The sequence below is a fragment of the Rhipicephalus microplus genome, chromosome 3 (genome assembly GCF_043290135.1).
Source record: "Rhipicephalus microplus isolate Deutch F79 chromosome 3, USDA_Rmic, whole genome shotgun sequence".
Classification (NCBI taxonomy): domain Eukaryota; kingdom Metazoa; phylum Arthropoda; class Arachnida; order Ixodida; family Ixodidae; genus Rhipicephalus; species Rhipicephalus microplus.
Genome location: NC_134702.1, coordinates 97,471,745 through 97,496,775, shown reverse-complemented (window position 1 = coordinate 97,496,775; position 25,031 = coordinate 97,471,745). Strand labels below are relative to the sequence as shown.

The 25,031-nt window shown below is 43.5% G+C and overlaps 1 protein-coding gene across 1 annotated transcript in view; it reads right to left on the bottom strand.

Annotated features, from left to right (window-relative positions):
* Positions 1-5,041: 5,041 nt before the first annotated feature.
* Cals (calsyntenin 1) overlaps positions 5,042-25,031 on the bottom strand; it is a 276,874-nt gene continuing 256,884 nt past the window's right edge. The window contains exons 11-17 of the mRNA XM_037423274.2: positions 18,864-19,015; positions 17,976-18,195; positions 16,499-16,700; positions 15,345-15,490; positions 11,895-12,147; positions 6,876-7,075; positions 5,042-5,796 (exon numbers count right to left, since the gene is read on the bottom strand). Of these exons, the coding sequence (XP_037279171.2) occupies positions 5,578-5,796; positions 6,876-7,075; positions 11,895-12,147; positions 15,345-15,490; positions 16,499-16,700; positions 17,976-18,195; positions 18,864-19,015 (1,392 nt within the window). The 3' untranslated portion in view covers positions 5,042-5,577. The remainder of the gene's footprint in view (positions 5,797-6,875; positions 7,076-11,894; positions 12,148-15,344; positions 15,491-16,498; positions 16,701-17,975; positions 18,196-18,863; positions 19,016-25,031) is intronic.

Sequence of the window (25,031 nt, the reverse complement as noted above, 5' to 3'; positions counted from 1 at the left end):
CTCTTCCTTCGTGATCGGGAGACGTTCAGCGAAAAGCCGGCTGGTAATGTAGTAGATATGTTGCTTCCTCCTTTAGCGCTATACGACAAATATTCTGAGATGAAATAAACGCAGCTCAGACTCTCAAATCGAGGCGAAGTGTAGCGGGCGTAAGTAAGTGCACTCGTACGACAATGCAGACTGGCAACACCAAAAGCAATGCTTGGAGGCCTTCGTACGTACAAAAAGAAGAGTAAGCAGGTTTTAAGGGTACAGCTTTCTTCAGCATGATAGTGATAGAAAAAGACGCTGTGATGTCGCGCGGGCAGTGGGCGAAATCAATCAAATGTCAGTATACAAAACCTGTACTCTGGCGAACGCTAATCAGAAGAAAATAAGTGGAGAAAGGCGCCACAAATGGCTAACTTTCGCGCGGCTGCAGTTTATTCTTAACAGCTCCTTTAAATGACAAGTATATTTGAACTCAGCAGTCGTCTGCACTATGGCACGATAAAAAAAGGTCTCGCTCCCTCGAGCTGTGAACGCGTGGAACGGCGCACATCCTATACTGCCGCAAGCAACAAAGAACAACTCAACGAGCAACTCAGACAAAACAAGAAACACTTGCACCGTTGTCGTCGTCGTCTCCCGATGTTCCACACGCCCTCAAACAACCCTCAAATGCTCGAGAAAACGAGACGCGCGTTTAAAAAAAAACAACAATATGTGAAGGACAATAAACAGCAGTGCTATATGTGTGTGAGTGTATGTGCAAAAAACCTTAAAAAATCTTCTACTGAATGATGACAACAAGTGCAGCTCAAATACATAACAGCTGAAATATGACACCCTACAACATGGCAGAAAAAGTTCACAAAAAAGATGCCAATAAAAGCACTGTCCCAGCTGAAGAACCTTAAAGTACAAATAATAAAAAAAAAGGATACAAAGCTACGAGCGACACATTTGTTCACAGTACTCAAGTGACACTGGCACTGAGATTATGGTTGTTAACATGATGAAATACTTTTTTCTTTGCACACGAATGTTGATTTCGAAAAGGCGACGCTTGAAACAAATCAAGTCAACTTGACCCAGTAAAAGTGCATTTGAGGCATAGTAAATACTTGCCATTTAATGCTACATTCAAGTACAATGCACATCCTTGCACTGCGCTGCAAGTCATCACACAGAAATGCTGCAAAAGCCCCACTACCTTATTTCTTCACTTGTAGCTCATACAAATGACGCAGACAATTCAGAGTTGAAGTCGAAGTGCGAGTAATACACATATTTCAAAGCACAAGGTCGCTTCACAACAACTCTTCACGCCAATGAAAAGAACTGGTGTCACGTTAAACGCGGCGATTTTAAAAAATGTCTTGCACTGGTTGTAGGTAGGGTTGCAGGGGTGGGTCATATGTGAAAAAGTGCAATACCTGCATGAAGTGAGAAGTTAGAAATGCACAATGAACATAGCATAGGCTCGAGTAATTGGCCAAGAGAGACCACAGCTCGTGAGTGACAGCGCCGGATTTAAAAACAACAGCTCACAAACCATTTAGAGAAAATTTGTTCTTGAGCAATAAAAAAAATGCCCAAATTCAGTTTGAGTAAAATAAGAAACAAAAAATAGAAGCTGCCAAAATAAAAAAGCGATGGGGTCATGAAATATAAGCTACTGACACATTGTTGTTAAAGCCATAAAGAAACATGGCTTTGAAAAAAAGAAAAAGAACATTAAGTTGTTTTAAATAAAGGCGGGTTGGTTTTCAAACTTGCGAAGAAGTATTCAGAATGGGTAAAGTCATAGTTTTTATAAAAACATGTTTGGACTGCATTTTTGCTGTTTTTGCCAATGCCTTTATAATCAAAATGAGGAACTACAATTAGCAATCACCTCATGTGCGTTTTTAGAGCACATGAAGCTACGAAGGCTGTTGAAAGTCGGATGCAAGACTCAAGGTACACACACCTCCACAAGTTTCAGCCTCTCCACAGCCTACAGAGGCACCAAGCAAACATGACAAGTGTGACACAGTAAAAAGAAAACAGTTCACAAGCCAGCAAATGACTAATGATATTGTACCACCCAAATGTTATGACAGGCCTTCAAGGAAAAAAAAATTTTCCACTAAACAAGGTATGCTAATTCCAATTGATCCATAAAAAATCAATCAAATGTTATTGATGAGATAATGAAAACTGAAGAAATAAATGGGCAGCCTTGAAGCACGTGATCAGCCTGCAAGTTCGGCAAAGGTGTTTTAAGAAATTCACCTATATGTCTTTTGCTGAAGGGACTACGAAAGCATGCGATTCCATGCACTCACACACACTGAACGCCTCAGAGCACAGGCCTATCTGCATTACTCTGCTATTTTCTCGCACCTCGTCGAGTCTTGAGGTGCGCCTGCTCAGCGCCGTGTGGTACGGGTCTTCGCTGGAACGACGCGCTTAACCCTTCTTTCCGCTTCGGCACAGCCAACCACAACCAATGTTACATGGTCTATCCTCGACAACCCAGCATAGGATAGAGAAAAAAAAGAGAGTAGGCATAGGCGTAATGTGATAAACCGCTAACGCTTCCTCCGACAGCATCAAAGAAGCCAATGATGTTGCAACACCAGCAATGTGATACCACCGTCAATTATTTGCCCATTGTTTAGCGATATTCACAGTAGAAAAATTTAGCGTAAATATACTATGTGTGAGTTCATGCACATTTGTGGAGAGAAGACACATTATAATGATAGAAACTTGAAAAAGTAGAAATGCTTTTCTTTAAAGGTTCCTTGTTCCTCAATTGTCCCTTGTGCAATATTGTATTCACGAGATATCATCGAACTCTGCTCAAATCTGATCAAAATTGAAGTCTTAGAAGTTGGAGCTAGGGTGCAACAGCGAACAGCCACAGATGGCTGAAGTTATGTTGCGTAGCTCTCTGCAGCTCTATTTTACACTAGGAACGGCCTATCTGGCATTTTGAAAGGAAAGAAAGAAGAAAATTGCAGAGCTTTTTGTAAGCCCATGCGTGACTATGAACAGCACTTGATGTCAAACGACGCGTACAATGTGTCGAAGTTCGCATGCTGCATTTTGCAGTCCCGTGAGTGCCCCATAAAACTGACCATACACCCACTGTAAACTGGAACTCCGAAGAAAGGGAAAAAAAAACAATGTTCACTCAGAACGAAAAATGTGCTTTTTGGCTCTTTTCTAGAAGTTCGAGCATTCACAAATAAATATGTAGCTGAAAAGCAAAATGAAAAAAGAAAAAGAAAGGGAAGCAGGAAGGACCCGTCACGATCGGGGCCAGTTCTGACTCTTCAGGAACAATACCGAAAGAAGAAAGCGAAAATCACTCCGCTGAGGGGAGAAAGGAAACAACAGAACACCGATACGTTACAATTTACAGCTGATGTTGCGAAAACTACGCTGGCAGGCAGCGCAGCTGTGGAGGAAATCTTTGACATGTTTGTGTCACATGAGCTAATTCAACACTTCTTCTACAGCAGACTGCCCACTATGCCAGGCTGAAAAACGTCTTTCACTCCAGGCAAGCAGCTCAAACCGAAGAACAAAGACTAAAAAACAACAACAAAAACGCTACAACAGTTCAATGGCCTGATTATGAGCGTCTTGAAAAGTTATGCAAACCGCACATCTTTCTAGCTGAAACATTCAAAGCTACGAATCGGAAATGCGCAAGATGACCCAGCGACAGAAAGTGCAACAAGCTGTCATCCATTTTCAAAACACTTTTCTAGGGCTTGCCTCTGCGTGGTCTTAGCCATAATTGTGTAGCTGTGAATTCAAGCCAACTGGAAATTCCCCATTGTTTCTCAAACCCACATGCTGACCCAAGTCTAGCACGCACATGACCAATCCCCGACAGCTAATGGGCCTAAATAAAAAGTTTCTGGTCACATTTTTAACGATCTCTGCAATGAATTTCTCGCATACGGTAGTGCCCTCATGCACGAGGAAGCATTAGAAACTTTTCTACAGCCGAGGGAATAGTGGCAAAATTGATATAATAACCTAAAAAAGAAAAATAGAAGTGGGGCACCAGAACTCTAAGTTGTCCACTGCGAGTCACTGTGCTGTATCACGCAGGGGGAGCTGTACAAATGCAAAGGAACACACAGATGCTTTCAGGCATAAAGCGGAGATTTGCACGGGGGGGGGGGGGGGGGGGGCATAATCTTTGCATTCAGAGTGACGGGAAACGCCACCTTTCTGGCATAACAGTGCCTGAAAAAGTGCAGATATTCCATTAAGCGAGGACAACCTTGAAGGAGTATACTTCATGAAGAGGTGAAGCCTATGAAACATCTGCCAGAATAAAATGGCCAGTTCCTTGCATGCATGATTAAAATGACAAGACCAATTCGGAAGTGCATTTTCCTCTGTAAATATCATTGCTTCTGCGACTAGTGCATGTGCTTCCCTCACACTGATTCACGTTCTGTGGAGCGAGTCCTAATTGTTTTGTGAAACTGAAACCGTGACATGTTAGAGAGCTTTGCGGCTTCCGATCTGCGCTGTCTCATTGGCTTCTCTTTCGCTGCAGCCAAAGCATCGTGCGTTACCTTCAGCCTAGTTGTGGTAGATAGGTGTTTTTTACCGGATAGCGAGTGCGTGCTGGGCAGGGGTCACTCGCATCAGGGAGCAGCACGAAGTACACACTTCGGTTTTCAAAAAAAGAAGCCAAGAGAGAAAGAAAGTGAGACACGTTCTTCACTTCTTTTTTTGTCGACAGGAGAAGCTGACAAAGTCGTGGTACAGCACTTAGAATCCTACCTAGTGGGCAGCTCAACCGAGGGTGTGCTTCCACAAGAAACTTCCCAAGCTCGCAGTAACATTCTTTGAATAGTTTTTTTTACGGAAACAAGAAACCAAAAGCGTTGAAGGTAGCTGCTTGCAATGCCGCGGCATGCGCATGCAACTCTCGCTGCATTTGTCCCTACCGTTCCACAGGAATCAGCCAGGCTGAGTTACTCGGACAGCCAGCCACGCTTAGAAGCTGTGCCATCCTCTTTTTTTTTTTTTTCGGCTGAAGAAGACAAAGACACTGACGTGCAAGCCCCTCCCGGTCAGCACACTAGGTGGCATTCTGGATCGCTGTAACGATTGCAGCTGTAGGGGTCAGCTCGTGATCCGCAACGCCTTCGATATTAAATCGCGCAGCGACAGCGGTGCGAATGAAAAGAGGAACCACGCTTCGTTTCTGCATTCTTTGTGGTTGTGCTGCGGTCGCAGCGTGACGGTGAAATGAAACGTGGGCGTCCAGCCGCCCGGGCTAGTTTGGATGCGATGCGGAGCCAAACAGTGCTGCAAGCAGGATGACGCACAAAGGAGGAAAGAAGGAAGGAAGGCCTGCAAACACTTACTCTTCCTTGTAATTGAAAGTGTCCTTGTTTGAAGCACTGCTCGGCCTTTGCAATCACAAAGGCGTTACGGATCACTGTGGCCTTGAGGGAGGCCAACGACAAGAAGAAACAAATAAAGGAGAAGGAACTGTTGCCTCCTTCACCACTGCGGTGGGCATGCGAGACTTTTGCTGCCTAGGTGGCACGCCCATCAGTTCTCTCCCTAAAAGGTAAGGGTCGAGTCATCCCACTCGAGGTCCCCCTTGGCCTTAGCCTTCTCAGGAGGAGCCCCCTCTTCCTCCTCGCTCTCCTCGTGGTAGCTGCTGCCGTCGTCCGAACTGTCCGAGTCGTCATCCTCGGCCGTGGCTCGGCGACCGTTGCTTGCCCCGCCGCCGGTGCTGGCGCCCACGCCACGGCGGTTTTCCCGTTCTTCGGCTATTTGCTGAAAGACAACCCCCACATCTATTAGATGAGAAGTGCCTAAGACAAAGAGGATGCTTTTGGAGGATGAAACATCCCCCCACAACAAAACGCTTGGCCGTAGGCGGGTTCATTAAAGGGGCCCTGCAACACTTTTTTGAGCGCGGACAAAAAACGCTATTGATCGGTAGTAGGAGCTCCCGACGACATGCGAGTCAAATATTATAGTGTAGCTTGCGGCCTAGAATTCACAATAAATTGTCAGTCAGCTAAAAATTGCGTTCTCTTCTCTCAAAAATCCCAATATACGCTAAAAAATCACTTATAAAAAGCCCATCTATCAGCCATTAACTGATTTGAACATGGCGTGCTCGGTCATTACAGAGATCGCTGGAAGAGGCTGCTACTTGTCCACGCATGCGCGCGCGATCACACTGCGAAAGCTACACATTCAAAGAAAAAAGAAACAAGTGCTCAAGGTCATGAGGCGCACGTGACTTTGAGCGCGTGACGTTTTTGTGTAGCCCTGCTATCCCTCCCTGCTTAGCTCCCAGCACTTTCATCGGTATGAGAGAAGAGAGAATGCAATTGAAGCCTGCGACAAATCTTTGCAACTCCACTTGCACTGGACGGATTCTTAAAATTTTTTTGGCATTGAATTCGTGAGGCATAAAGCTCTTCCAGTGAATTCATTTCATGGTTACTTAAAAAAATGTTTCAGGACCCCTTTAAGACAGGGGGCGAGGGCACAAATTATTCTGCAATGGAAAGTCTTACCATCACACTTGAAATGGCGGTAATGAGTTATGAAAAGTTGAAAGAATGCAACTGCAGCGGATACCACCTCAGAATATTACGTAGCTGTGCATAGTTCAGGTATACAGCACTGCAGCTACTGTAAAGCTTCTAAGCCAAAGTTCGTTTTTCTCTGAAAATACATCAGAAAGCTCGTGAAAGCGGGCATTTTGTCTAATATTTCATCTTGTAGCAGGCACTAAAGGCTGAAAAAAAAAAAAAAGAGGTTCCGCCAGGCTGTGGTGCACCTTCAGACACTACATGTACTGGGCATGCCTCGTGCTAGTGAAGTAGTGGTCCACTTACATCCATGGGGTTCACAGTGATTGTGAGTGAGGAGTCGTCCCAGGCCATTTCCTGGTCCTGATCGTCCCCTGAGCGGAGGCGTGAACTGCCCTGCCGGTGCTGCTGGTGCTGGTGCGCAGCGCGAATGCGGATCACTCCGAGCACAATCATGAACACCAGGAAGCCGACACAGACCACTATGATGATGGTCACTGCGTGACCTGCATCGACAGAGAAAAACAATGCCAGTGTGAAAAGGACACAGACACACACAAGAAAAGCATAGCGAGCACATACAAAAGAACAGGAGCAATGATTTTAGAGCTAGTTGGTTTCGTACATCCAATGATGCCATAGCACTGAAAAGACAGGGACAAAGGAAAGACACAGGACGTGAATATGTCTCGTCATTTTTCTTTGTCCCTCTCTCTTTTATTCCATGGCCTCATTGAAGGCAAAGTAGAGTTGACTCATTCTGATGGGACCAGATTAACAAAACTGAAAAATCGTCCGGCGAGTCAAATCAAACAAGAAGCAAGAGACAGCACATCTAAACACATTTTCTATTCATTTACCGTATTTAATCACATAGTCCTCGCACTTTTTTTCGCGGAAAAACGATGCAAGGTTGGGGGGGGGGGGCGAGAATCACTCGGGGAAAACTTTTCGCAAAGACGTACAGAGCAAAAAATAATACGAAGTGGCCGCAGATCGGGATTCTCACTTCACAACATTAAAAACACAGGTTCAACACAAGGCAAGGTTTATTTGAGACACAAAAGGTGAAATCAAATAGTCGAGAAATAGAATATTGTATGCAAAGCTTGTGGGCAATGCGGGCGTAGCGGTAGCGTTCGTTGCTCAACAGGAGTCCGCAAAAGGTAAACGAAGGACGTCAGTATTGGGCTGATGGCCATTTAACAGAATCATCCCCAGTTGCCTTCTGAAGAAATAAAGTTTACCATCAATCTCAATCTTAGGCACATGGAAGGCCCAACATGTCTTGGTGGCTTTCAGCTGCCGTCACCAGTAGCGAACACAAAACTCGTCTACTCCAAAAGCCTACCGGCAGCCCTGTTGCCGCTGTTCAGTGCATGATCAATCACTTTCAACTTGAAAGCAGCCCTGTAGCTTCCGTATCACCCCATAACGTAACAAGATTCCAGACACAAAATACAAATCATGCCGCAACACACACTTGCCACTTTGGCTTGCATTGGATTGGATTGAATTTCGGTTCAATAATAGTACGCTCTATGTTTAGGAGATGGCGCACTCTATCATCATCAGTAGCTGGAATGAGCAGACGACATCATTGCTGCAATTTTCAGGGGTGCGATAATTACTCGAGGAAAAAAAGAAATAATATTTTTGTCGGGCGATGTCGGGGACGCGAGAATTATGCGAGTGCGAGGATTACACGAGTAAGTACGGTAATAGGTTATAGACGTGTATCCACAGCAACACAGATGTTCAAGAACAAAGGTGATCAAATAAAGCATCAAAAATGGTCTTTGGCAGAATATGGCAGCCTAGTAATGATGCCGAAAATGTTTTCATATACACTTTCATATGCTCAATATCCGAGGAATGGTGTACTGCAAAACAAAAAGGATTTAAGTGACAAGGAAGACAAGGCTTTTCTTCATCGTCACTTAAGTCTTTTGTTGCAATTGATGCCACATTGCTCCTTTCTATGAGGATATGCATAGGCAATTCACAGAATTAAATGTACTAACTGGAAATGGACGGAAGGGGTGAAATATAGAATGTGCAATCGGGTGATAAATACTACAGTAAACTCCCAGTAAATCGAAATCTTTTAAACGGAATCGCTGCTTAAGTGGAGCAACTGCTCATGCTACAATTGCAGGTGACTCTCGTTGATTCAAACTTGAATGGACTTCTAAATTTTGTTTGAATTATCAAAAAGTTTGAATTATCAGAAGTTCTCAAATATATAAATCGTGGCTAAGTGACGCCACACATATTCAGGCATTGATTTCGTCACATTTAAAAATTTCTTAATTAAGCATTTTTAAACCTTAACAGCACCCAATGAGCAAAAAGCAGAGGTGTAGGGTCCACAAGTTTATTGGCCATTTACTGCTGATCAGACCTTTTGAAGAAATCGTGAATTGCCAACTTGTTCTTTGCTAATTTGCCTTAACCACAGACATCTCTGTACCAGTTGAGCAGCATCACGGTTTACTGTGTGTGTGCTTCATTTAGAACATTAGTTTAATAGCAAAGCCTTTTTCCGCCAAGGCCTAGGGCGCTTATGTGTCATTTTTAGACTGTTAGGATTATATAAGCATGCAAACTCTTAAGGGGGGATGTGGGGATCGTTTGCAACTTCTTTGTATCTTGGCCTAGGCTCATGAAATTTTGTATACACACTGAAATTCACATTAAAGAGATGAATGCAAATTTTCATAAAGATATTTTTACTAGTTCTCATTTTATAAAAAAATTCTTGAGTTTGTCACTCGCGGAGAGTCTGGCATAGTAAGGAAACTTGCTTAAGTGCTGGAACAACTTTTAAAGTATGTGTACATATTGCTTGTAGCCGAAGACAGTGCCAGGTTTTCTTTTAATGCCATAACAATATTCTGCTGAACATTATTTGCATATGCATGTGCTTCATCAAGTCCTGCCTTTCAGTGACTGTGAAATTTAAAAAAAAATGGGAGCCTAAACTAATATTTGAAGACTGCCGTCAGTTATGACAAAGTCTACGAGTTACAATAAAACAAACAGAATGAAAATCGGTCCAACTATAGTCGCGCAATGCTTTCCATGAGCAAGGTCATTGGCAAAAAAAAAATAAAAAATCATGACAGAAAATGCCTTTTAAGGTTTTGCAAATGTTGCACCTTTATTAAAATGCCCCAGGGCTATAGTCTTTGGCATCACTGTGAAGAGACATCTTCTTGGACCTCTGTCCCTTGGTTTCTTCACTTTTACGCGCTTTTTTGAGACGCAGGCAGTCTTTTTCTTGAGCCCTCTGGAGAGCCATGGAACCAGGACGCACACCCAATGTAACACACGTTTCCGAGTACATACGCACGCATCCTGAATTTCATTTCATTACTGCCTCGTTTACCGCTGTCTCTACAGCAAAAAGGGAGGCATGTTGGTCTTTGGATAGGAGAGATCAAATCACAGAATGCAAGCTCTCAGCTGCATTCCGTGTCGTCCCTCCTTTACACCGATCAAGCAGCTGTGTGTCTGCAAGGCGTTCATACACTGGCAACAGTGCTTTGGCAACTGTTGGAAAGCTTGTGCTTGTGGGCTGGTTGGGCATGTCCTTGTGCCTCTGCAACTCTATGTGTACACCAGCTCGTAGGACCAAGGGGGCATAGCTCATGGTGAGGACCGCGCGAAGAGAGTCGCAAACGCTCGATGCTTGCGCCTCCACCGCTCCCGCTGATATGTAGAGAGTTTCCAAGTGCGCCTGAATGGTGCGATATTCGTTTGACGACGTTGCATAAATTTTTGAACCACTGGCACACGGTGAATCAAGGTTCCCGCCGAAGCTCATCGACGCGCGGGGAACGCTCCCTGATAAGAGGCGCGCTTCCGCAGGCTTTGCCGGCGATGGTGACTTTTGATCCCAACGGCTGTCGGCAATTTCATCTCGGCGCTCGGTCGACGGCGTTGAGCAACTTGAAGTGAGCGCACACGGTGAATTATCGTTCACGTCTATGCTTGTCGACGGACGAAGATCGCTCGGAAATAACGGGCGCACTTTCGCAGACTTTGACGGCGACCTTTCATCCGAACGATAGTCGACGATTTCATGTCGGCTGCGCGAGCGAGCGCCTGCGCGTCGAGGGTTGTTTTACTCGGGGAAGCATCGGATGCGTCCTTCGTTGACCATTTTCCGTGACAATCACCAGACGACGCATTGTCGATGTTGTCACAGTGCGACTGTTAGATTCACCGCTGGGTTCTTGGGGGTGATGCGGTGCAAGGCAACTTGGCATGTCAATCACGTGTCCCGTTGATTCCAGAACAGTCGTTGAATATTCTGCTGCTCCGACTAACCGCCGCCTTTTTTTCGCCGTAGGAGGCTTCCGCTTTCGTTTTTCTAACGAGTGAGTCGCCGAAAACTTCTTTTTGAACGAGCTAGAGTCTATAACGACGTGCGTACAACAAGTGTCAAAAAACGTTCACGAAACGTGGTTTTCGATGCAGACGACCATGGCGGCTCCTCCTCTATTGTCGTGACAGCACCCAACGGGGAGGGGAGCCTTCTTGCAGCGGGCCAACCAATCGGAGGCGCCGTTTCATAAAACAGCCCTCGAATTGCCGTATGGCTACGTGCTTTTTTTTTTGCTTTTTGCACGTTTCTTCTTTGACGGTGACATTTGGAATGCATGAAAGCGGGAAGGCAAAGCGTCGACTTTTGGAAGGATACCAAGATGACGGCGATCGGTGGCACGAGAGATTAACACTTGCTTTGTGAACATCGGTGTTTTTGTGCAATTTTGAGCCTCTTTCTTGTCGATCGCGCTGACAAACTTATTTTTTTCGGACATCTGGGGATGGTTTTCAGCCAAATCGGTTTGATACGGCATAGAATAGGCACTGCAGATTACGAAATGAGTGATTCCCAGAAATTGATTTTTTCCGCGATTTTCGCGATCTGATACCCGCGTCCCCCCTTAAATAGTAGTGGGAAAGCAGCAGATATTTTCCAGTATGGAACTGCAAAAGGTATGAATTAAGAGACTTCTAAATACACAGAAAGCATAGAGGGCCAACCAGAAAATCTAATTTCGTTTGAATTGAACGGAAGTATGAATTTTTAGAGTTTGAATTATCGCGAGTCTACTGTAGTTTCGTACCTGAATAATGCACCCCTGTTCATCTCACAGCAAATGAAACCCCTGTTAAATGGAACATATTTTCTTGCTCCCTTCAGGTTCTATTTAGTGAGAGAATATTATATTGAGACTAGCAAAACAGAGCAGAATACTTAATTATCTGTAATGAAGCTCCGCTTCAGCAACAAATTCCAAGACCACCACTCACTCGCAGAGCTCTTGGCCAGTGCCTCGGAAGCACCGCCGTCGAGCAGTTCCACGTATTTTCCTGCATGTGTCTTTGCCGGCTTGGCCTCTACGCTGTGCGATGCCACCTGCGCGTGAGCAGCCATGGCAGGTGCGGCTGGAGCCACAGGCCGTGAGGAGGATGGCGAGGCTGGAGTGGTCCGCATTGCTCCGGTAGCAGGCGCTGCCGTTTCGTGCTGGCTGGGTGACTCTGGCCGTGGGTGGATCACTGTCAGCTAAAAGCACAAGAAAAGAACGAAGGGTCGCGTCATTACTAGAGCACACATGGACATGATCGATAGCACTAAATGATTAAGAATGGGCAAATAGTACGGTGTTCTAAATATTTAAAGAAATATTACAGCATTCCAATGCACTTCCACAAGAGCTTACTATTTTTTATAGTTTTAAGTACTGCAAATGATGAATGGACATATTTTACTGCACGTAAGCTGCCTGAAATGGTGGGCTTACGACAGAGTGGGGCTGTTATACTATGAAACACTAAAAAAAAATCTGCACTGCCTTACAGCCATACTTCAGGGTTACACGTGCATACTAGCAGCACCCTGACTCGTTTTTTAAATTTTTTTTTAATGTATTGAAGCTTGTTATAAGGACTTATATGGGTGTAATGAGGTAAATTTGAAGATTTATCATATTTTTCCACCTTTAACTTGCATTCCATACAGATCCTGCCAGAATTCAAAATCAGTTAGAAAGCATTTGACACCAACCACCACTCGCTTTGACTTTGCTTCTAACCCCCCCACCCACTCACTCCCATTCTTTCAAAAAACGTGGATGATCCCTCCTTTTAAGAATCGGTATAACACTAAAGCGAAACGTGTCTTCATAGAGGTAGTTGAGCATTTATTTCACATCACTTCACCACAAGGGCGAAAGAATGAATGCTACAGCAGCAAATTGCGAAGTCACGTAAAGAACAGCAGGCAGCTCAAAACTTGCTATGTGCACCTCAAGCAGAAAGCACGTACGAAGAGAGCATACACAGGACGAGCACGTACCAACAACTGTCACAGCTCGACACTTAACGCGCTGTTCAAACAGAAAGGAAGACTCGGGAAATGACCGCACAAGTATACACAGGACAAGCGCGAACAACTGCCACAAATCTTAGTTCTTCGTGTGTGAGCACCATGCTCCTTCCGTAAACTCGGCCGCAGCAGCAAGCAAAGTGTCCTTTGTGCTCTCTAGAGCCGCAAGTCTGATAAGCACGCACCCAGAAGAGGCCACGCTTCATTGAGACAGCTCTCAACGAAACACGACAGGCGAAGACTTTGAAGGCGCGCCCAACGCGAGCACATCAGGATATCTCGCTACTGATGAAGAAAACGCTCCGAAGTTACGAGCTCTGAGGACTATTAAATGTTGTACGGTGTACATAAATGGCTTGCCGTCAGCGAGTTTGACAGTGTATGCCCTGTGGCCTAGTGGTCAGCATACGCTCCGTGGCCTAGTGGTTAGCGCGAGTGCACTGTGGAGCGCGAGGTCGCTGGTTCCTGCAACAGAACCTTTTGTCCTAGTTTTTTTCTTTGCAATCTGTTAGTACTATATATTCTACATCAGAACAGTGACAGAAATACATCAACGAAGCTGTGGTGGATCCCGGACTAAAACATTTTTGTGTTAAAAGGAGACGCTCGTGTAATCCTTGAATATATGTTTTCTTCATGAAATTTCTGAAGCCTATGGAATATGCAACACTAGAGTTGCAAACAAGACCGCACTAATTTGTGCTAAGCACGAGTTTTTAGGCTTGCGGGAATATTAAAATGCTTCAAATGTTGGAACCAATAGTAGAGTATTCAAATTCACTTCAATCATAATTTAAACTATTGAAATTTCGAAGTATTCGCATCGAACGAATAGGTGTATATTAATCCGCATGTAATGACATGTAAAGGTAGTTTTATTGCAGTGTCGAAATGCTTAACAGAAAAGCCATCCATCCAAAAAAAATCGCTTTGCCGCAAAGTCCTCCTGCAAATTTAAAGAGGCCCTGCAACACTTCTTGAGTGTGGTCAGAAAACGCTCCCGAACGGTAGCTGAGGCTTCCGAGAACACGCGAGACAAATATTATAGCGCAGCACGCCCGTCCTGCAATTCACAATAAATTCTCAATGCCAGTTGAAAATTGCTCTCTTCTCTCGGCAAATGACACCACAAGCTCAAAAATCACTCGTCACAGCTATTGCATCAGCCATTAGCCAATTTGAACATGGCGCGCTCGGTGGTCACTGGAGCCGCAACGAGAGGCCGCAATCACATTAAAAAAGCTGTGTATTCAAAGAAAAAAAAAAGAAACAGGCGCTCAAGGTCACGAGGTACGTGTGACGTATTTTCTTTCGCCGTGCCGTTCTTTCTTGTTTGGCTTCTAGCTATTTTGTCGGGATGAGAAGAGAAAATTAAATTGCAGCGTGCGACAAATTTTGGAACTTCTGCTTGTACTGGACTCATTTTAAAAATTTTGCGGTAGTAAATTTGTGAGGCAACAAGCTTCTTTACTGGCTCTATGACTACTTGAAAAAGTGTTGCAGGCCCCCTTTAAATGAACATGCTACCCTCAAATCAATTCATCATTTTATTAAGCTCAAAAGCTTATTATGATAGCTTATATGCTCTAAGTATAATAAAATTTAAAATGTTACCTATTTTACAGGTTATCACTCGCATCCTACCAAAACTCATATCCCACTACTACACAAAGTTGTTTCGACTTGCTGTGAAAGAAAAAAATACATTTGCAAAGAGGCCTTATTTCAATATGAAAAAATATTGTGCAGGTCAATTAGGTGATGATAAATATGCCCATTTTTCTTTCGAATATATACTATTCGAATTCGAATATATACTATTCGAATTCAATTCGAAATTATCCCACCAAAATCACTATTCACTTCCAACCTAAAATTCACTATTAGCACGAGCCTAGTTTTTTGTTCCGGCTTGCGCGATGCAACTACAATTTCACCTTGCATGTTTAGTTTAAGCCCTGGAAGATTATTCTATGAACAGATATGTGGAAGTGTTTAATTATTCGCATGAAGACTGGAGTTGCTGCTTGTGATTGACATTCCCCTTTGCAGTCACTGGCCTTTGAAATGATGGCGCATGCGACAGATGTAAAGAAACCAGCTTAGTAATACGACTTACGAATAATACGAAAAATAGATGCTATACATTGGCGACAACTGCAGAAGAATGCACCGCAAGTAAAAATTAAAACTTCAATTTACATGCATTACCGAACATCTTGTCCAGTAACATAGCAAGGTGTAACACACCTGGCTTTGCTGGAAAATATTCCTGGCTGCTTCTCTGCTCTGCTACAGACAATCTTGAACAATGAGATCTTTTTTCAACTACGACAATCTGCTAACAGCAATAATTACAAGCAGGGTCAACTCACTGTCTGGATGTATTCGTTGCTGACAAAGCGACCATTCAACTCTGAGCAGACCAACTTGAAAGCACGATTCAGGTAGTAGGCAGGTTTCTTGTTGAAGTAGAGAATCTGTCGCAACACGTTTTCATAGTGCTGCACCTTGTCAGCTCCTGAGGAGAACAAAACAAACATCAGCGAACAGGATATACTGGCACCCGTAACACTAAAGAGTACGATTGTAATTTCACCAGCAAAAACTTACAATCTTTTTTGAGGGCAAAAACTACAACAAAGTACGGTCACTAATGTTTCAAGTGACAAATGTGCTGGGACGGCGAAAATTCTGAGGTTATGAACACTCTGCAATTACTGCAAGTAGCGGCATAAATTCAATGTGTTCATGAAACTTCGAAGGCACTGCCATTTTTTGAATATGTTGGCTCTGTAACACAACCACCAAAAGTGCAGTTTAGAATGTTTCTGTTTTGTGAAGTCAGGGTGACAAAACCGAAGACCTTAGGTCACTTATGTAAAACCCCAAAGGCCAATTTAAAATGTTGCACAACGCTATGTATATTGCATGTTTTCTAGCTGGGAATTGCATGCTTTCAAGCTGAATTAAAAAAAAAAAACAGCCGGATTACTGAAGCATAAATTTTTCCACAAAGGGAAAATTTCCAGCTCAACAATATAACTGGGACTGAAAAATTTTGCTGCCCGGGTGTATTCAATGTGCTCTCCTATTCTGTAGCACATTTCATGACACCAATATTATCGTACCTTCAATTTACTTCAAACTTTTAGGGAGCGATAAGAAACAAAATTTCCTGCAACTCACATAGCCCTAACGCATAAGTCATGTCACGCTAACGTTACCAGCACATTCATAAATCAAGAGCTCCACTGGCAGTTGGCGCAAGCATTTTTATGGCCATATCGATGAACTGCACTGGTCACCCTGAACATCGAATTATTTAAAATCATTTATGAATAAGGGTTGGGTCATTCTGCATTTGTTGGTGAACCATCTTTATGCTATAAAAAGGTCAGCTGTCCAACACGCAAAATCTTTGTTGTGTGCCTTTCACGAATTTCCACAGACTCCCTCAGCACCCCGTCACTTATGTGCAAGTTCCTATCGTGCTACAGTCTTCCACGTGCAATATCATCGTACTGACCGTAAATGACCAATCCGTCTTTGCTCTCTCGGTGGTGGATACCCAGGTGGGCCATCATGTACGACGGCAGCTGGAAGTGCTCGTGGTCCGGGTTCAGTGGAGGGTAGACCTGCACACTGCAGGAGTCCAGCCGTCCGGGCCGCTGGGAAGCCACTGGTGGCGACACCTGGTTGTCCTCTTCGTCGTCATCATCCTCATCCTCCTGCAAAGGCGACACGTGCGCTTCATGTGAATCACGCAATTCGTCATGACCGAATGAGTGAGGCAGGGCCATTGGCTGTGAACTATGCGATGCCGCAGTACTGTTAAGAATCTCAACTTGTTGAACTAGTATGCTTGCTGATCGTCATAGAGCATTGCGCAGACACAAAAGCAAACACATGGAGACATACAACACAGGTGCTGCATAGCCTGTGTTGTACATTTTGTCTTTGTATTCGTGTCTTTGCACTACACTACGACGATCTGAACAGAGGATCTTTTCGTCTCCATCATTATTGTCAAAAGTGGTACTGGCTAAAATCCTTATGTCAGTACTTAAGGGCAACCTTCTGTAGCCATGCCATCGAATTCACAAATCTACGAAGTCAGTGTGCTTATGACAGAAATGCTGAATGTAGATACTAATAACAGCTCATTCTAGTACCGGCACCGCAGTTTTAACACAACATCAAGAAAATGTAATCAAGAGTTTCGTTTTCTCTTTTATAACCCAAACCTCAAAACAACAAACTCGAATATAATGAAATATAGGTTATAATAAAGCAAATGAAAAATAGTCTTGTAGTAGATATAGTGTTAGAAATAAACTTTTATAATGATTTTTCAGATTTAACAAACTTATTTTAGTCTAAGATGCAACTTTGTTATAATGAGGTTTGAATGTTATTGTCAGCCTGTTAACAAACAGTTAGTCACCCGAAGGTTGCGGGATCGAATCCCGGCTGCAATGACTGCATTTCCGATGAAGGCGGAAATGTTGTAAGCCCGTGTGCTCAGATTTGGGTGCACGTTAAAGAACCCCAGGTGGACGAAATTTCCGGAGCCCTCCACAATGGAGTCTCTCATAATCATATGGTGGTTTTGGGACGTTAAACCCCACATATCGATCAATCATCAACAAACAGTTAGTCAACTAAAATTTAACTTCCAAGTCATCTCATTAGAACTTAAGCGGAATACAGATTCTTAATTGAAGTTTTACGAGAAGTGACCCTGGAGCCACAATTTTACAAAGGGAGCATTTTTCGCTGTCATCCTGACGAGGACACACTCATGGACGAAATGTTGGCTTAAGTGGCACTGCTAGTTTCACAACGCACCAAATCATTCCATCTAACTGAAGTAACAAAATGTTTCACTTTATGTCCTATTAGGTCGGCTTGTCATCGATAACATGAGATACAATAAATTTTCTCAGCCCACTTTTGCTTTTCTTCACGCACACACTCAAAAACAAGAGAAGCTCTTTCCGCACCTGCGAAGAGGAGGAAGCCGTGCTGGCCTGCGTAGTAGTCGGACGCTCGCGGCCCACCGAGATGAAGACGGAGGCGAAAAGCTCGATGCCCTGCTTGAAAGGCTCGTACTCGCGTGCCAGGTTGGGTGTGCCATTGATGGTGATGCTTGGCTGTTCAGCCGCCAGAATGGTCACCCACGACTCAACTGGGGGAACTTTCTGTGCCTTACCGTTGCTGCACCTAGAGCGTAGGGATAGGTAGAACAGCAGATAAGATTGACTGAGCAACTGTCAATTTTTTCAGAGTTTATTTCTAAAATACAAATTTGGCCAATGCTGCCCTAGTGTTTGACAAATCGATTGAGGTTAAAATTTCAATAGACCTTTCCACTGGTTTATTTAGGTTCATGCTTTCCGTTGTTAATTTAGAACCAACCCACTCTGTATCGTATTGCTCTCATTTTCTGCACTGATGAGGCATGCGGATTTGAGAGCAAATAAGATGACATGCACGCATCATGTGTGCTTTTGTATTCTTGTAAAATTGCACATAACATTGTGCCCACAGTGGGGTGGCGGCATTGGTTTAGTTATGAATGCAAACAAAACATGTTAAGCACCAACTCAAGGGTTGGTATGTACTATGTGGGCAGACGACTATCGGTACGGTCTTTAGTGGAGCATTTTTACTCCGTGCTGGCATCCCTGCCGGCAGATTGATAAATTTCAAGCATTTGCTTCAGAATTCTAGCCAGCAGATGAATACATCAGCAAATGATTTGCAAAGGTTCAGGGTTCTTTTTCCCCAAGCTTTTACTGGCTTCTTCCCGAACCATCAAGTCAGAAACACCACAAATGACCATCTCTGCTACAATGAACCTTTCTAGCACACTACCATGGTATGCTTACATGACAGTTGTGGCCACTTGAACAGTGCGACGACCTGGTGTTGGAAAGTCGCGCGAGTTGACGTAGGCGACACGAGACACCAGGTCTTCAAGGGTGTCTTGATCACGGGCCGTCACTGTCACTTCGCTGCGCTCAGAGTTGGATGTCACCTCCTGCAGCGACGGAAATAAAGTGATGTGTTGACAGAGATACAACAGTGCCAACTCTATTGCCACAATATTGGGCACTGCACTAATTAGAGCTATGAAACGCAAGAATAGAAGGCAACTACTATCGTTATAGCATAAAAATCAAATCACTTCAAGAGCTGATTGGTATATTGATAGCAAGAATTATCCAATGCAAGACTTTCCTGTTCTACACATGCCCAAATCTCGAGTGAACATAGTACAGATTCTCCATGAAACTCTTTAAAACACCATCTTACCACACACTCTCCTGATATGCGAGCATTTGCAGTTTATCCAGCTATCCATGAACCAAAAACATACCTCACAGCATTATGCTTGCAGCTAGATAAAACTAGAACACTGATTCTTACTGGTCAAAACAGCGACACACATGCAAGTAATAGGCCGTTTGCTCCCATTCGGTAGCTGCATAGATTAGCTTTTCCAAACTGCAACTCCTCACGTGAGTGCATAATAAGCATATACATTCAGATTCAATGCAAATGAATTAAACCCAAATAGTGCAAAATGAATTTGGAGATTTGCAGCTACTGTACCTATTATAGCCGCGTCAATCGAGTTGGGGGTCAGGGAAGGCATTGTGGAAAACTGAAGTGTATGTCTGCAGTTTAACTTGGCTTGTATGTGCTTATTAGTAAGCTTGTGCAAATATTCCAATAGTTTCAATATTAAAAAAAATACCACAGTATTCGAATTCACTTCGATTTGAATTTAAAATATTTAAAATATTCAAGTATTCGAAAGGAACGACTAGGTGTATATTAATCCATGTGTAACACCTGAAATGGTGGTTTCACTGCAGTGGAGGGATGGTAAGCCATGAAAGCACCAATTTAAAACCATGTGGAACTGCATGTAACTTCCTGTAAAGGTTGCTTCACGGCAGCAAGGAGTGTTGAGCCATGAAAACACCTAGTTGTTAGAAATCCGCACTGCTGCGAAGCCCCACTTCAAGGCTAAATGAACATATCAATCTCACATTGAGTCACCATTTTTGAAGTTTCAAAATTTGCTATAAGAGCGTATATGTTCCAAATATAGCAAATATTATTACACGAAATTTTCTGCAGATTATCATTTGCATTCTACAAAAAGTGAAATTCAGTTACTGTTCAAAGTTGTTTCCATTTCTTCTCAACAAAAAGAAGAAGGCATTTGCACAGGCCTCGTTTCAATTTTTAAAAAATATTGTGCGGGTGGTCAAGACAAATGTGCCCATTTTTCTTTAGAACATATTATATGTACTATTCAAACTTGATTCGAGGCTATTTGACCAAGATCACCATTCGCTTTGAACATAAAATTCATTGTTCGAACAAGTTTACTTATTAGCCTCTCATTGCAACTGTACCCCTGCCCGCTCTTGTGGGGGCGCTATCACCCCCTGTACAGTCACATGCACCATGAGGCACACGCACGTCTTGTGGATTAGCTTTATTTAAGATTAACAGCCGCTGATTGGTAGGTGGCGCTGTGTTTGCATGAATTAGGGACAGATGACGGCGGAGAAGCTGGGCCGGCATACAGGAAATAGTAGTGAGACTGGAGATTAGCAGAGAGTGTCAACGGTCATCTCCTGCGGTGGGCCCATGGGGGACACCGCGGGTCGCGTCCTGTGGATCCCTCGTAATCAGTCTATTGCTGGCAATGCCGCATTCACGGTACATTGTTATGTTGTTTGCGTGTTATACTGACAAATTGTATATAAGGTTGTTTAGCGTGTCACTAGTGACGTATCAGGTCCGGCTGGCAATATCGTCGTTGTAACAGCAAGGAATAAATGTACACGTCTTTGCACGACGGCGTGACTGTCTTCGAGCGCTCTGAGAGCTGCGCTTCCTGCTAGACCCCACACTCTTCACACTACGACTGTCTCATAAGTGGACTTGGTGGCACCGACCAGGGACCGATGCTTATTCCTGCTCTTTTCGTTGTGCAGATTGCGCTATGGCCTAAAGGCCTCTCTACCGGGCTGGTCACGCATCTGCACACAAATGGAACTACGCCGGTAATCACCGATGACACAACAACAGGGAACGAATCTGCGCAAGCGCCTGCGATCTTCTACGCACCTCTACAGCGCAGCTACCACGCCACGGACGAGATCTCGTCGACGCAAGCAGGCGCCCAACAGTATAAAAGCCTGGCTCATGACACGAGACACTTCAGTGGACTTGGTGGCACCGACCAGGGACCGATGCTTATTCCTGCTCTTTTCGTTGTGCAGATTGCGCTATGGCCTAAAGGCCTCTCTACCGGGCTGGTCACGCATCTGCACACAAATGGAACTACGCCGGTAATCACCGATGACACAACAACAGGGAACGAATCTGCGCAAGCGCCTGCGATCTTCTACGCACCTCTACAGCGCAGCTACCACGCCACGGACGAGATCTCGTCGACGCAAGCAGGCGCCCAACAGTATAAAAGCCTGGCTCATGACACGAGACACTTCAGTGGACTTGGTGGCACCGACCAGGGACCGATGCTTATTCCTGCTCTTTTCGTTGTGCAGGTTAGTAACAATTACTCGGTAACCTCATTAATAGACGATGATGTAACCCTGATGGTGCTGCCAAGTCCACGCTTTCTTGTTGCCCTGATTGCTGATTGCTATGATGTGTGTAAGCTGCTGTTACTAACATCGGGTGATGTTGAGCTAAATCCCGGTCCGAATTCTGATTCGGAATCGGACACCCGTCCCAACAATGACATTTTAAAACAAATACTCAAAGAACAAACTAAAACAAATAAAACGTTAAAGGAAGTAGTGGCTAATTTGAAAAAGGTTGAACGAACTGTGGATAATATGGAAACCAGGCTCACTAAAATCGAAAATGATATGGAACGACTTAAACACTGCGAAGAAAAATTGGCCGAGTATGAAAGTAAGCACGCCACCATGAAAGGTGAAATTGGAAGTCTTGCACTTAAACTGGATGATTTAGAAAACAGAAGCCGACGTAATAACTTGATTATCTATGGTGTAACGGAAGAGTCTGACGAAGATGCTATCTTACTGGAAAAGAAAGTAAAAGATGACATTCTGAAACAAACACTCGGTATCGAAGTAAAGACCATCGAAAGAATTCATAGAATAGGCAACCATAGAACCAGCCAGGGAAGGCCAATCATCCTACGTCTCTTCGACTACAGTGAAAAAAACAAAATCTTATCTTGCTGTTATAAACTCAAGGGTACGCCCTTATCCGTCTCCGAAGATTTTTCCAAAAGAGTAAGGGATATGCGCGCGCACTTATGGCACTCTGCGGCAAACGAAAGGGCCAAAGGAGCAAAAGTCAAACTGTCGTTCGATAAACTGAAAGTCAATGATAAAGTTTATACTTGGGACCCAGTAAAGAATGCTAGAACAGATATACCGAAGAAAGCGGGTCCACCACGAAACAACCGACCAACTTCATCTACGCATAAAACTTCTACAAATAAGAAAAACTCGAAATGACAGCACAGTACTAAAACACTTAGAATCGTTTCCCTCAATGCCAGAAGTGTGCTAAACAAGTTTGATGAACTAGAGAACATAATTTCGTCCTACCAACCTCACGTTCTAATAATAACAGAGACTTGGCTTCACTCCGGAGTACGTGACTCGGAAGTCGTCCCTCCCTCATACAGACTGCTCCGTAAAGATAGAGGGTCAAGAGGCGGGGGCGTAGCGGTAGCAATTAAAAAAAATATCAAATCCTTTGAACTCGATGGCATTCCCGACCACGAAAGCGTCTGGTGCAAAATAACATATTATGATAAAAGTATAATTGTAGGAGGGGTATATCGGCCTCCAAATGCGGCACCTGACTACATTGAAGTGATTCATGATTATCTTTCAAAGCATACTAACTCTAGGTCAAAAATTATCCTTACTGGGGATTTTAATCTTCCCGGAATAAATTGGAACAATGGTTCACATGATGGTCGTGACGTTGCTAGTTCAGAATTACTATTGGACGTAGCGTTCGCGTTTTCATTGAATCAACTAGTAACTGATAACACTCGGATCACTGCGACGTCATCGTCTTTACTTGACCTAGCGTTTGTAAGTAGTACATTAGAAGGTTCTTCTGCGTCCATCGAGAATGGCATTTCCGATCACAAATCGATTACCTTAACCTGCCCTATTTCATGCGCGAAGAAATACAAAAAGCCACTACCTACTTACTTTAAAGATTACGCACGTGCAAATGACCCTGCTGTGCTACGTTTCCTGGAAACACAATTTCATGAATTCATTGAGCTTACAGACGTAAAAGAACTTTGGGCGCATTTTAAAAGCACTGTTAAATATTGCGAAGACACACTCATTCCGAATAAAAAGAAACGCATTAACCGAGAATACCCTTGGATAACGCGTGAGATAATTCAACTGAAAAGAAAAATAAAACGACGGCAGAAAAAGGGAACCAAAAACAACGTACGTGATCTTATCGGGACATTAAAGCATAAAATGTCAGAAGCTAAAACCCGCTTCTTTAACACTACGTTAGCTTCGTTTATGGCGCACTGTCCCAAAAAATTCTGGCGATACTTATCAGATGAACGAGACTCAATCTCACAAATTAAAAATTCGGAACAAATCATTAAAGATCCCGAACACATTGCTAATGAGATGAACAAGTTTTTTCAGTCAGTTTTCACGAAACATACCAGTAATGCGCTACTACCTCCTTATACTGTGAAAATACCCATGGAAGAATTAATCGTAAATGAGGAGGGCATACTTTCTCTATTACAAAAGCTTGATCAAAAGAAATCTACGGGCCCCGATCAAATCACTAACTCATTTTTAAGCCGATACGCTAATTGGACATCTAAGTATCTCTTTAAAATATACACGTTATCTCTTCAAACTTCACAGATACCAGACGACTGGTGCAATGCTGTAGTAGTTCCTATACATAAATCAGGCCCCAAACTAGAAATAAGCAACTACCGCCCAGTGTCACTTACGAGTTCGTGCTGCAAAATAATGGAACATGTAATTTTCAAGGCCATAATAACTCACCTAGAAACAAACGAACTTCTCTACAAACAACAGCATGGTTTCAGATCAGGCCTCTCAACTATAACCCAATTAGCTGAATTAACTCATGACATAGCCAACGCAATCAACGATAACGTCCAATTAGATGCTATATTTTTAGACTTTTCTAAGGCGTTCGACGTTGTCCCACATCTGGATTTAGTCAAAAAACTAACGGCTTTTGGTATTGATATCAAAATAATATCCTGGATCAACAACTTCTTAACTAAACGGAAACAAAGCGTTAAAATTGACAATCAGCTATCAGAACCACTTGATGTTTATTCTGGTGTACCTCAGGGATCGGTTCTTGCACCTCTGCTATTTTTAATGTTTATTAACGACATCCACTTTTCCGTTGAGAACCCTATTCAGATGCGTCTGTTTGCCGACGACTGTGTCGTGTACACAGTCGTGCGCAATTCAGATGACCAAACTAAACTTAACAATTCACTTCAGGCAATTTATTCCTGGTGCAATACTTGGGGCATGAAACTAAACACATCAAAAACGCATTGCATTTCTTTTACAAATAAGAAATCCCCCCTTAACTATACATATAGGATTGGAAACTCAATTATCGAAAAATGCAATCAAGTAAATTACCTAGGCATTACACTCACGCCGAACCTTAACTGGGAACCACACATCTTGGCCATGTGTCAGAAAGCGGAAAGGAAGTTATCTTTCTTGAGAAGAAAACTGCGCAATGCACCACCACATATTAAAATAAATGCCTACAAAACACTAATTAGACCATGTTTAGAGTACGCCGATCTCATCTGGAGTCCACATCAAAAGTACCTGATTAGTAAAATAGAACGAATACAAAAATTGGCAGTAAGGTTCGTATATTCAGAATTCGCGAGGCAGTCCAGTACCGCAGATTTACTCGCAAGGGCAAACTTAAAACAACTTTTTCAACGCAGAATAATGTCA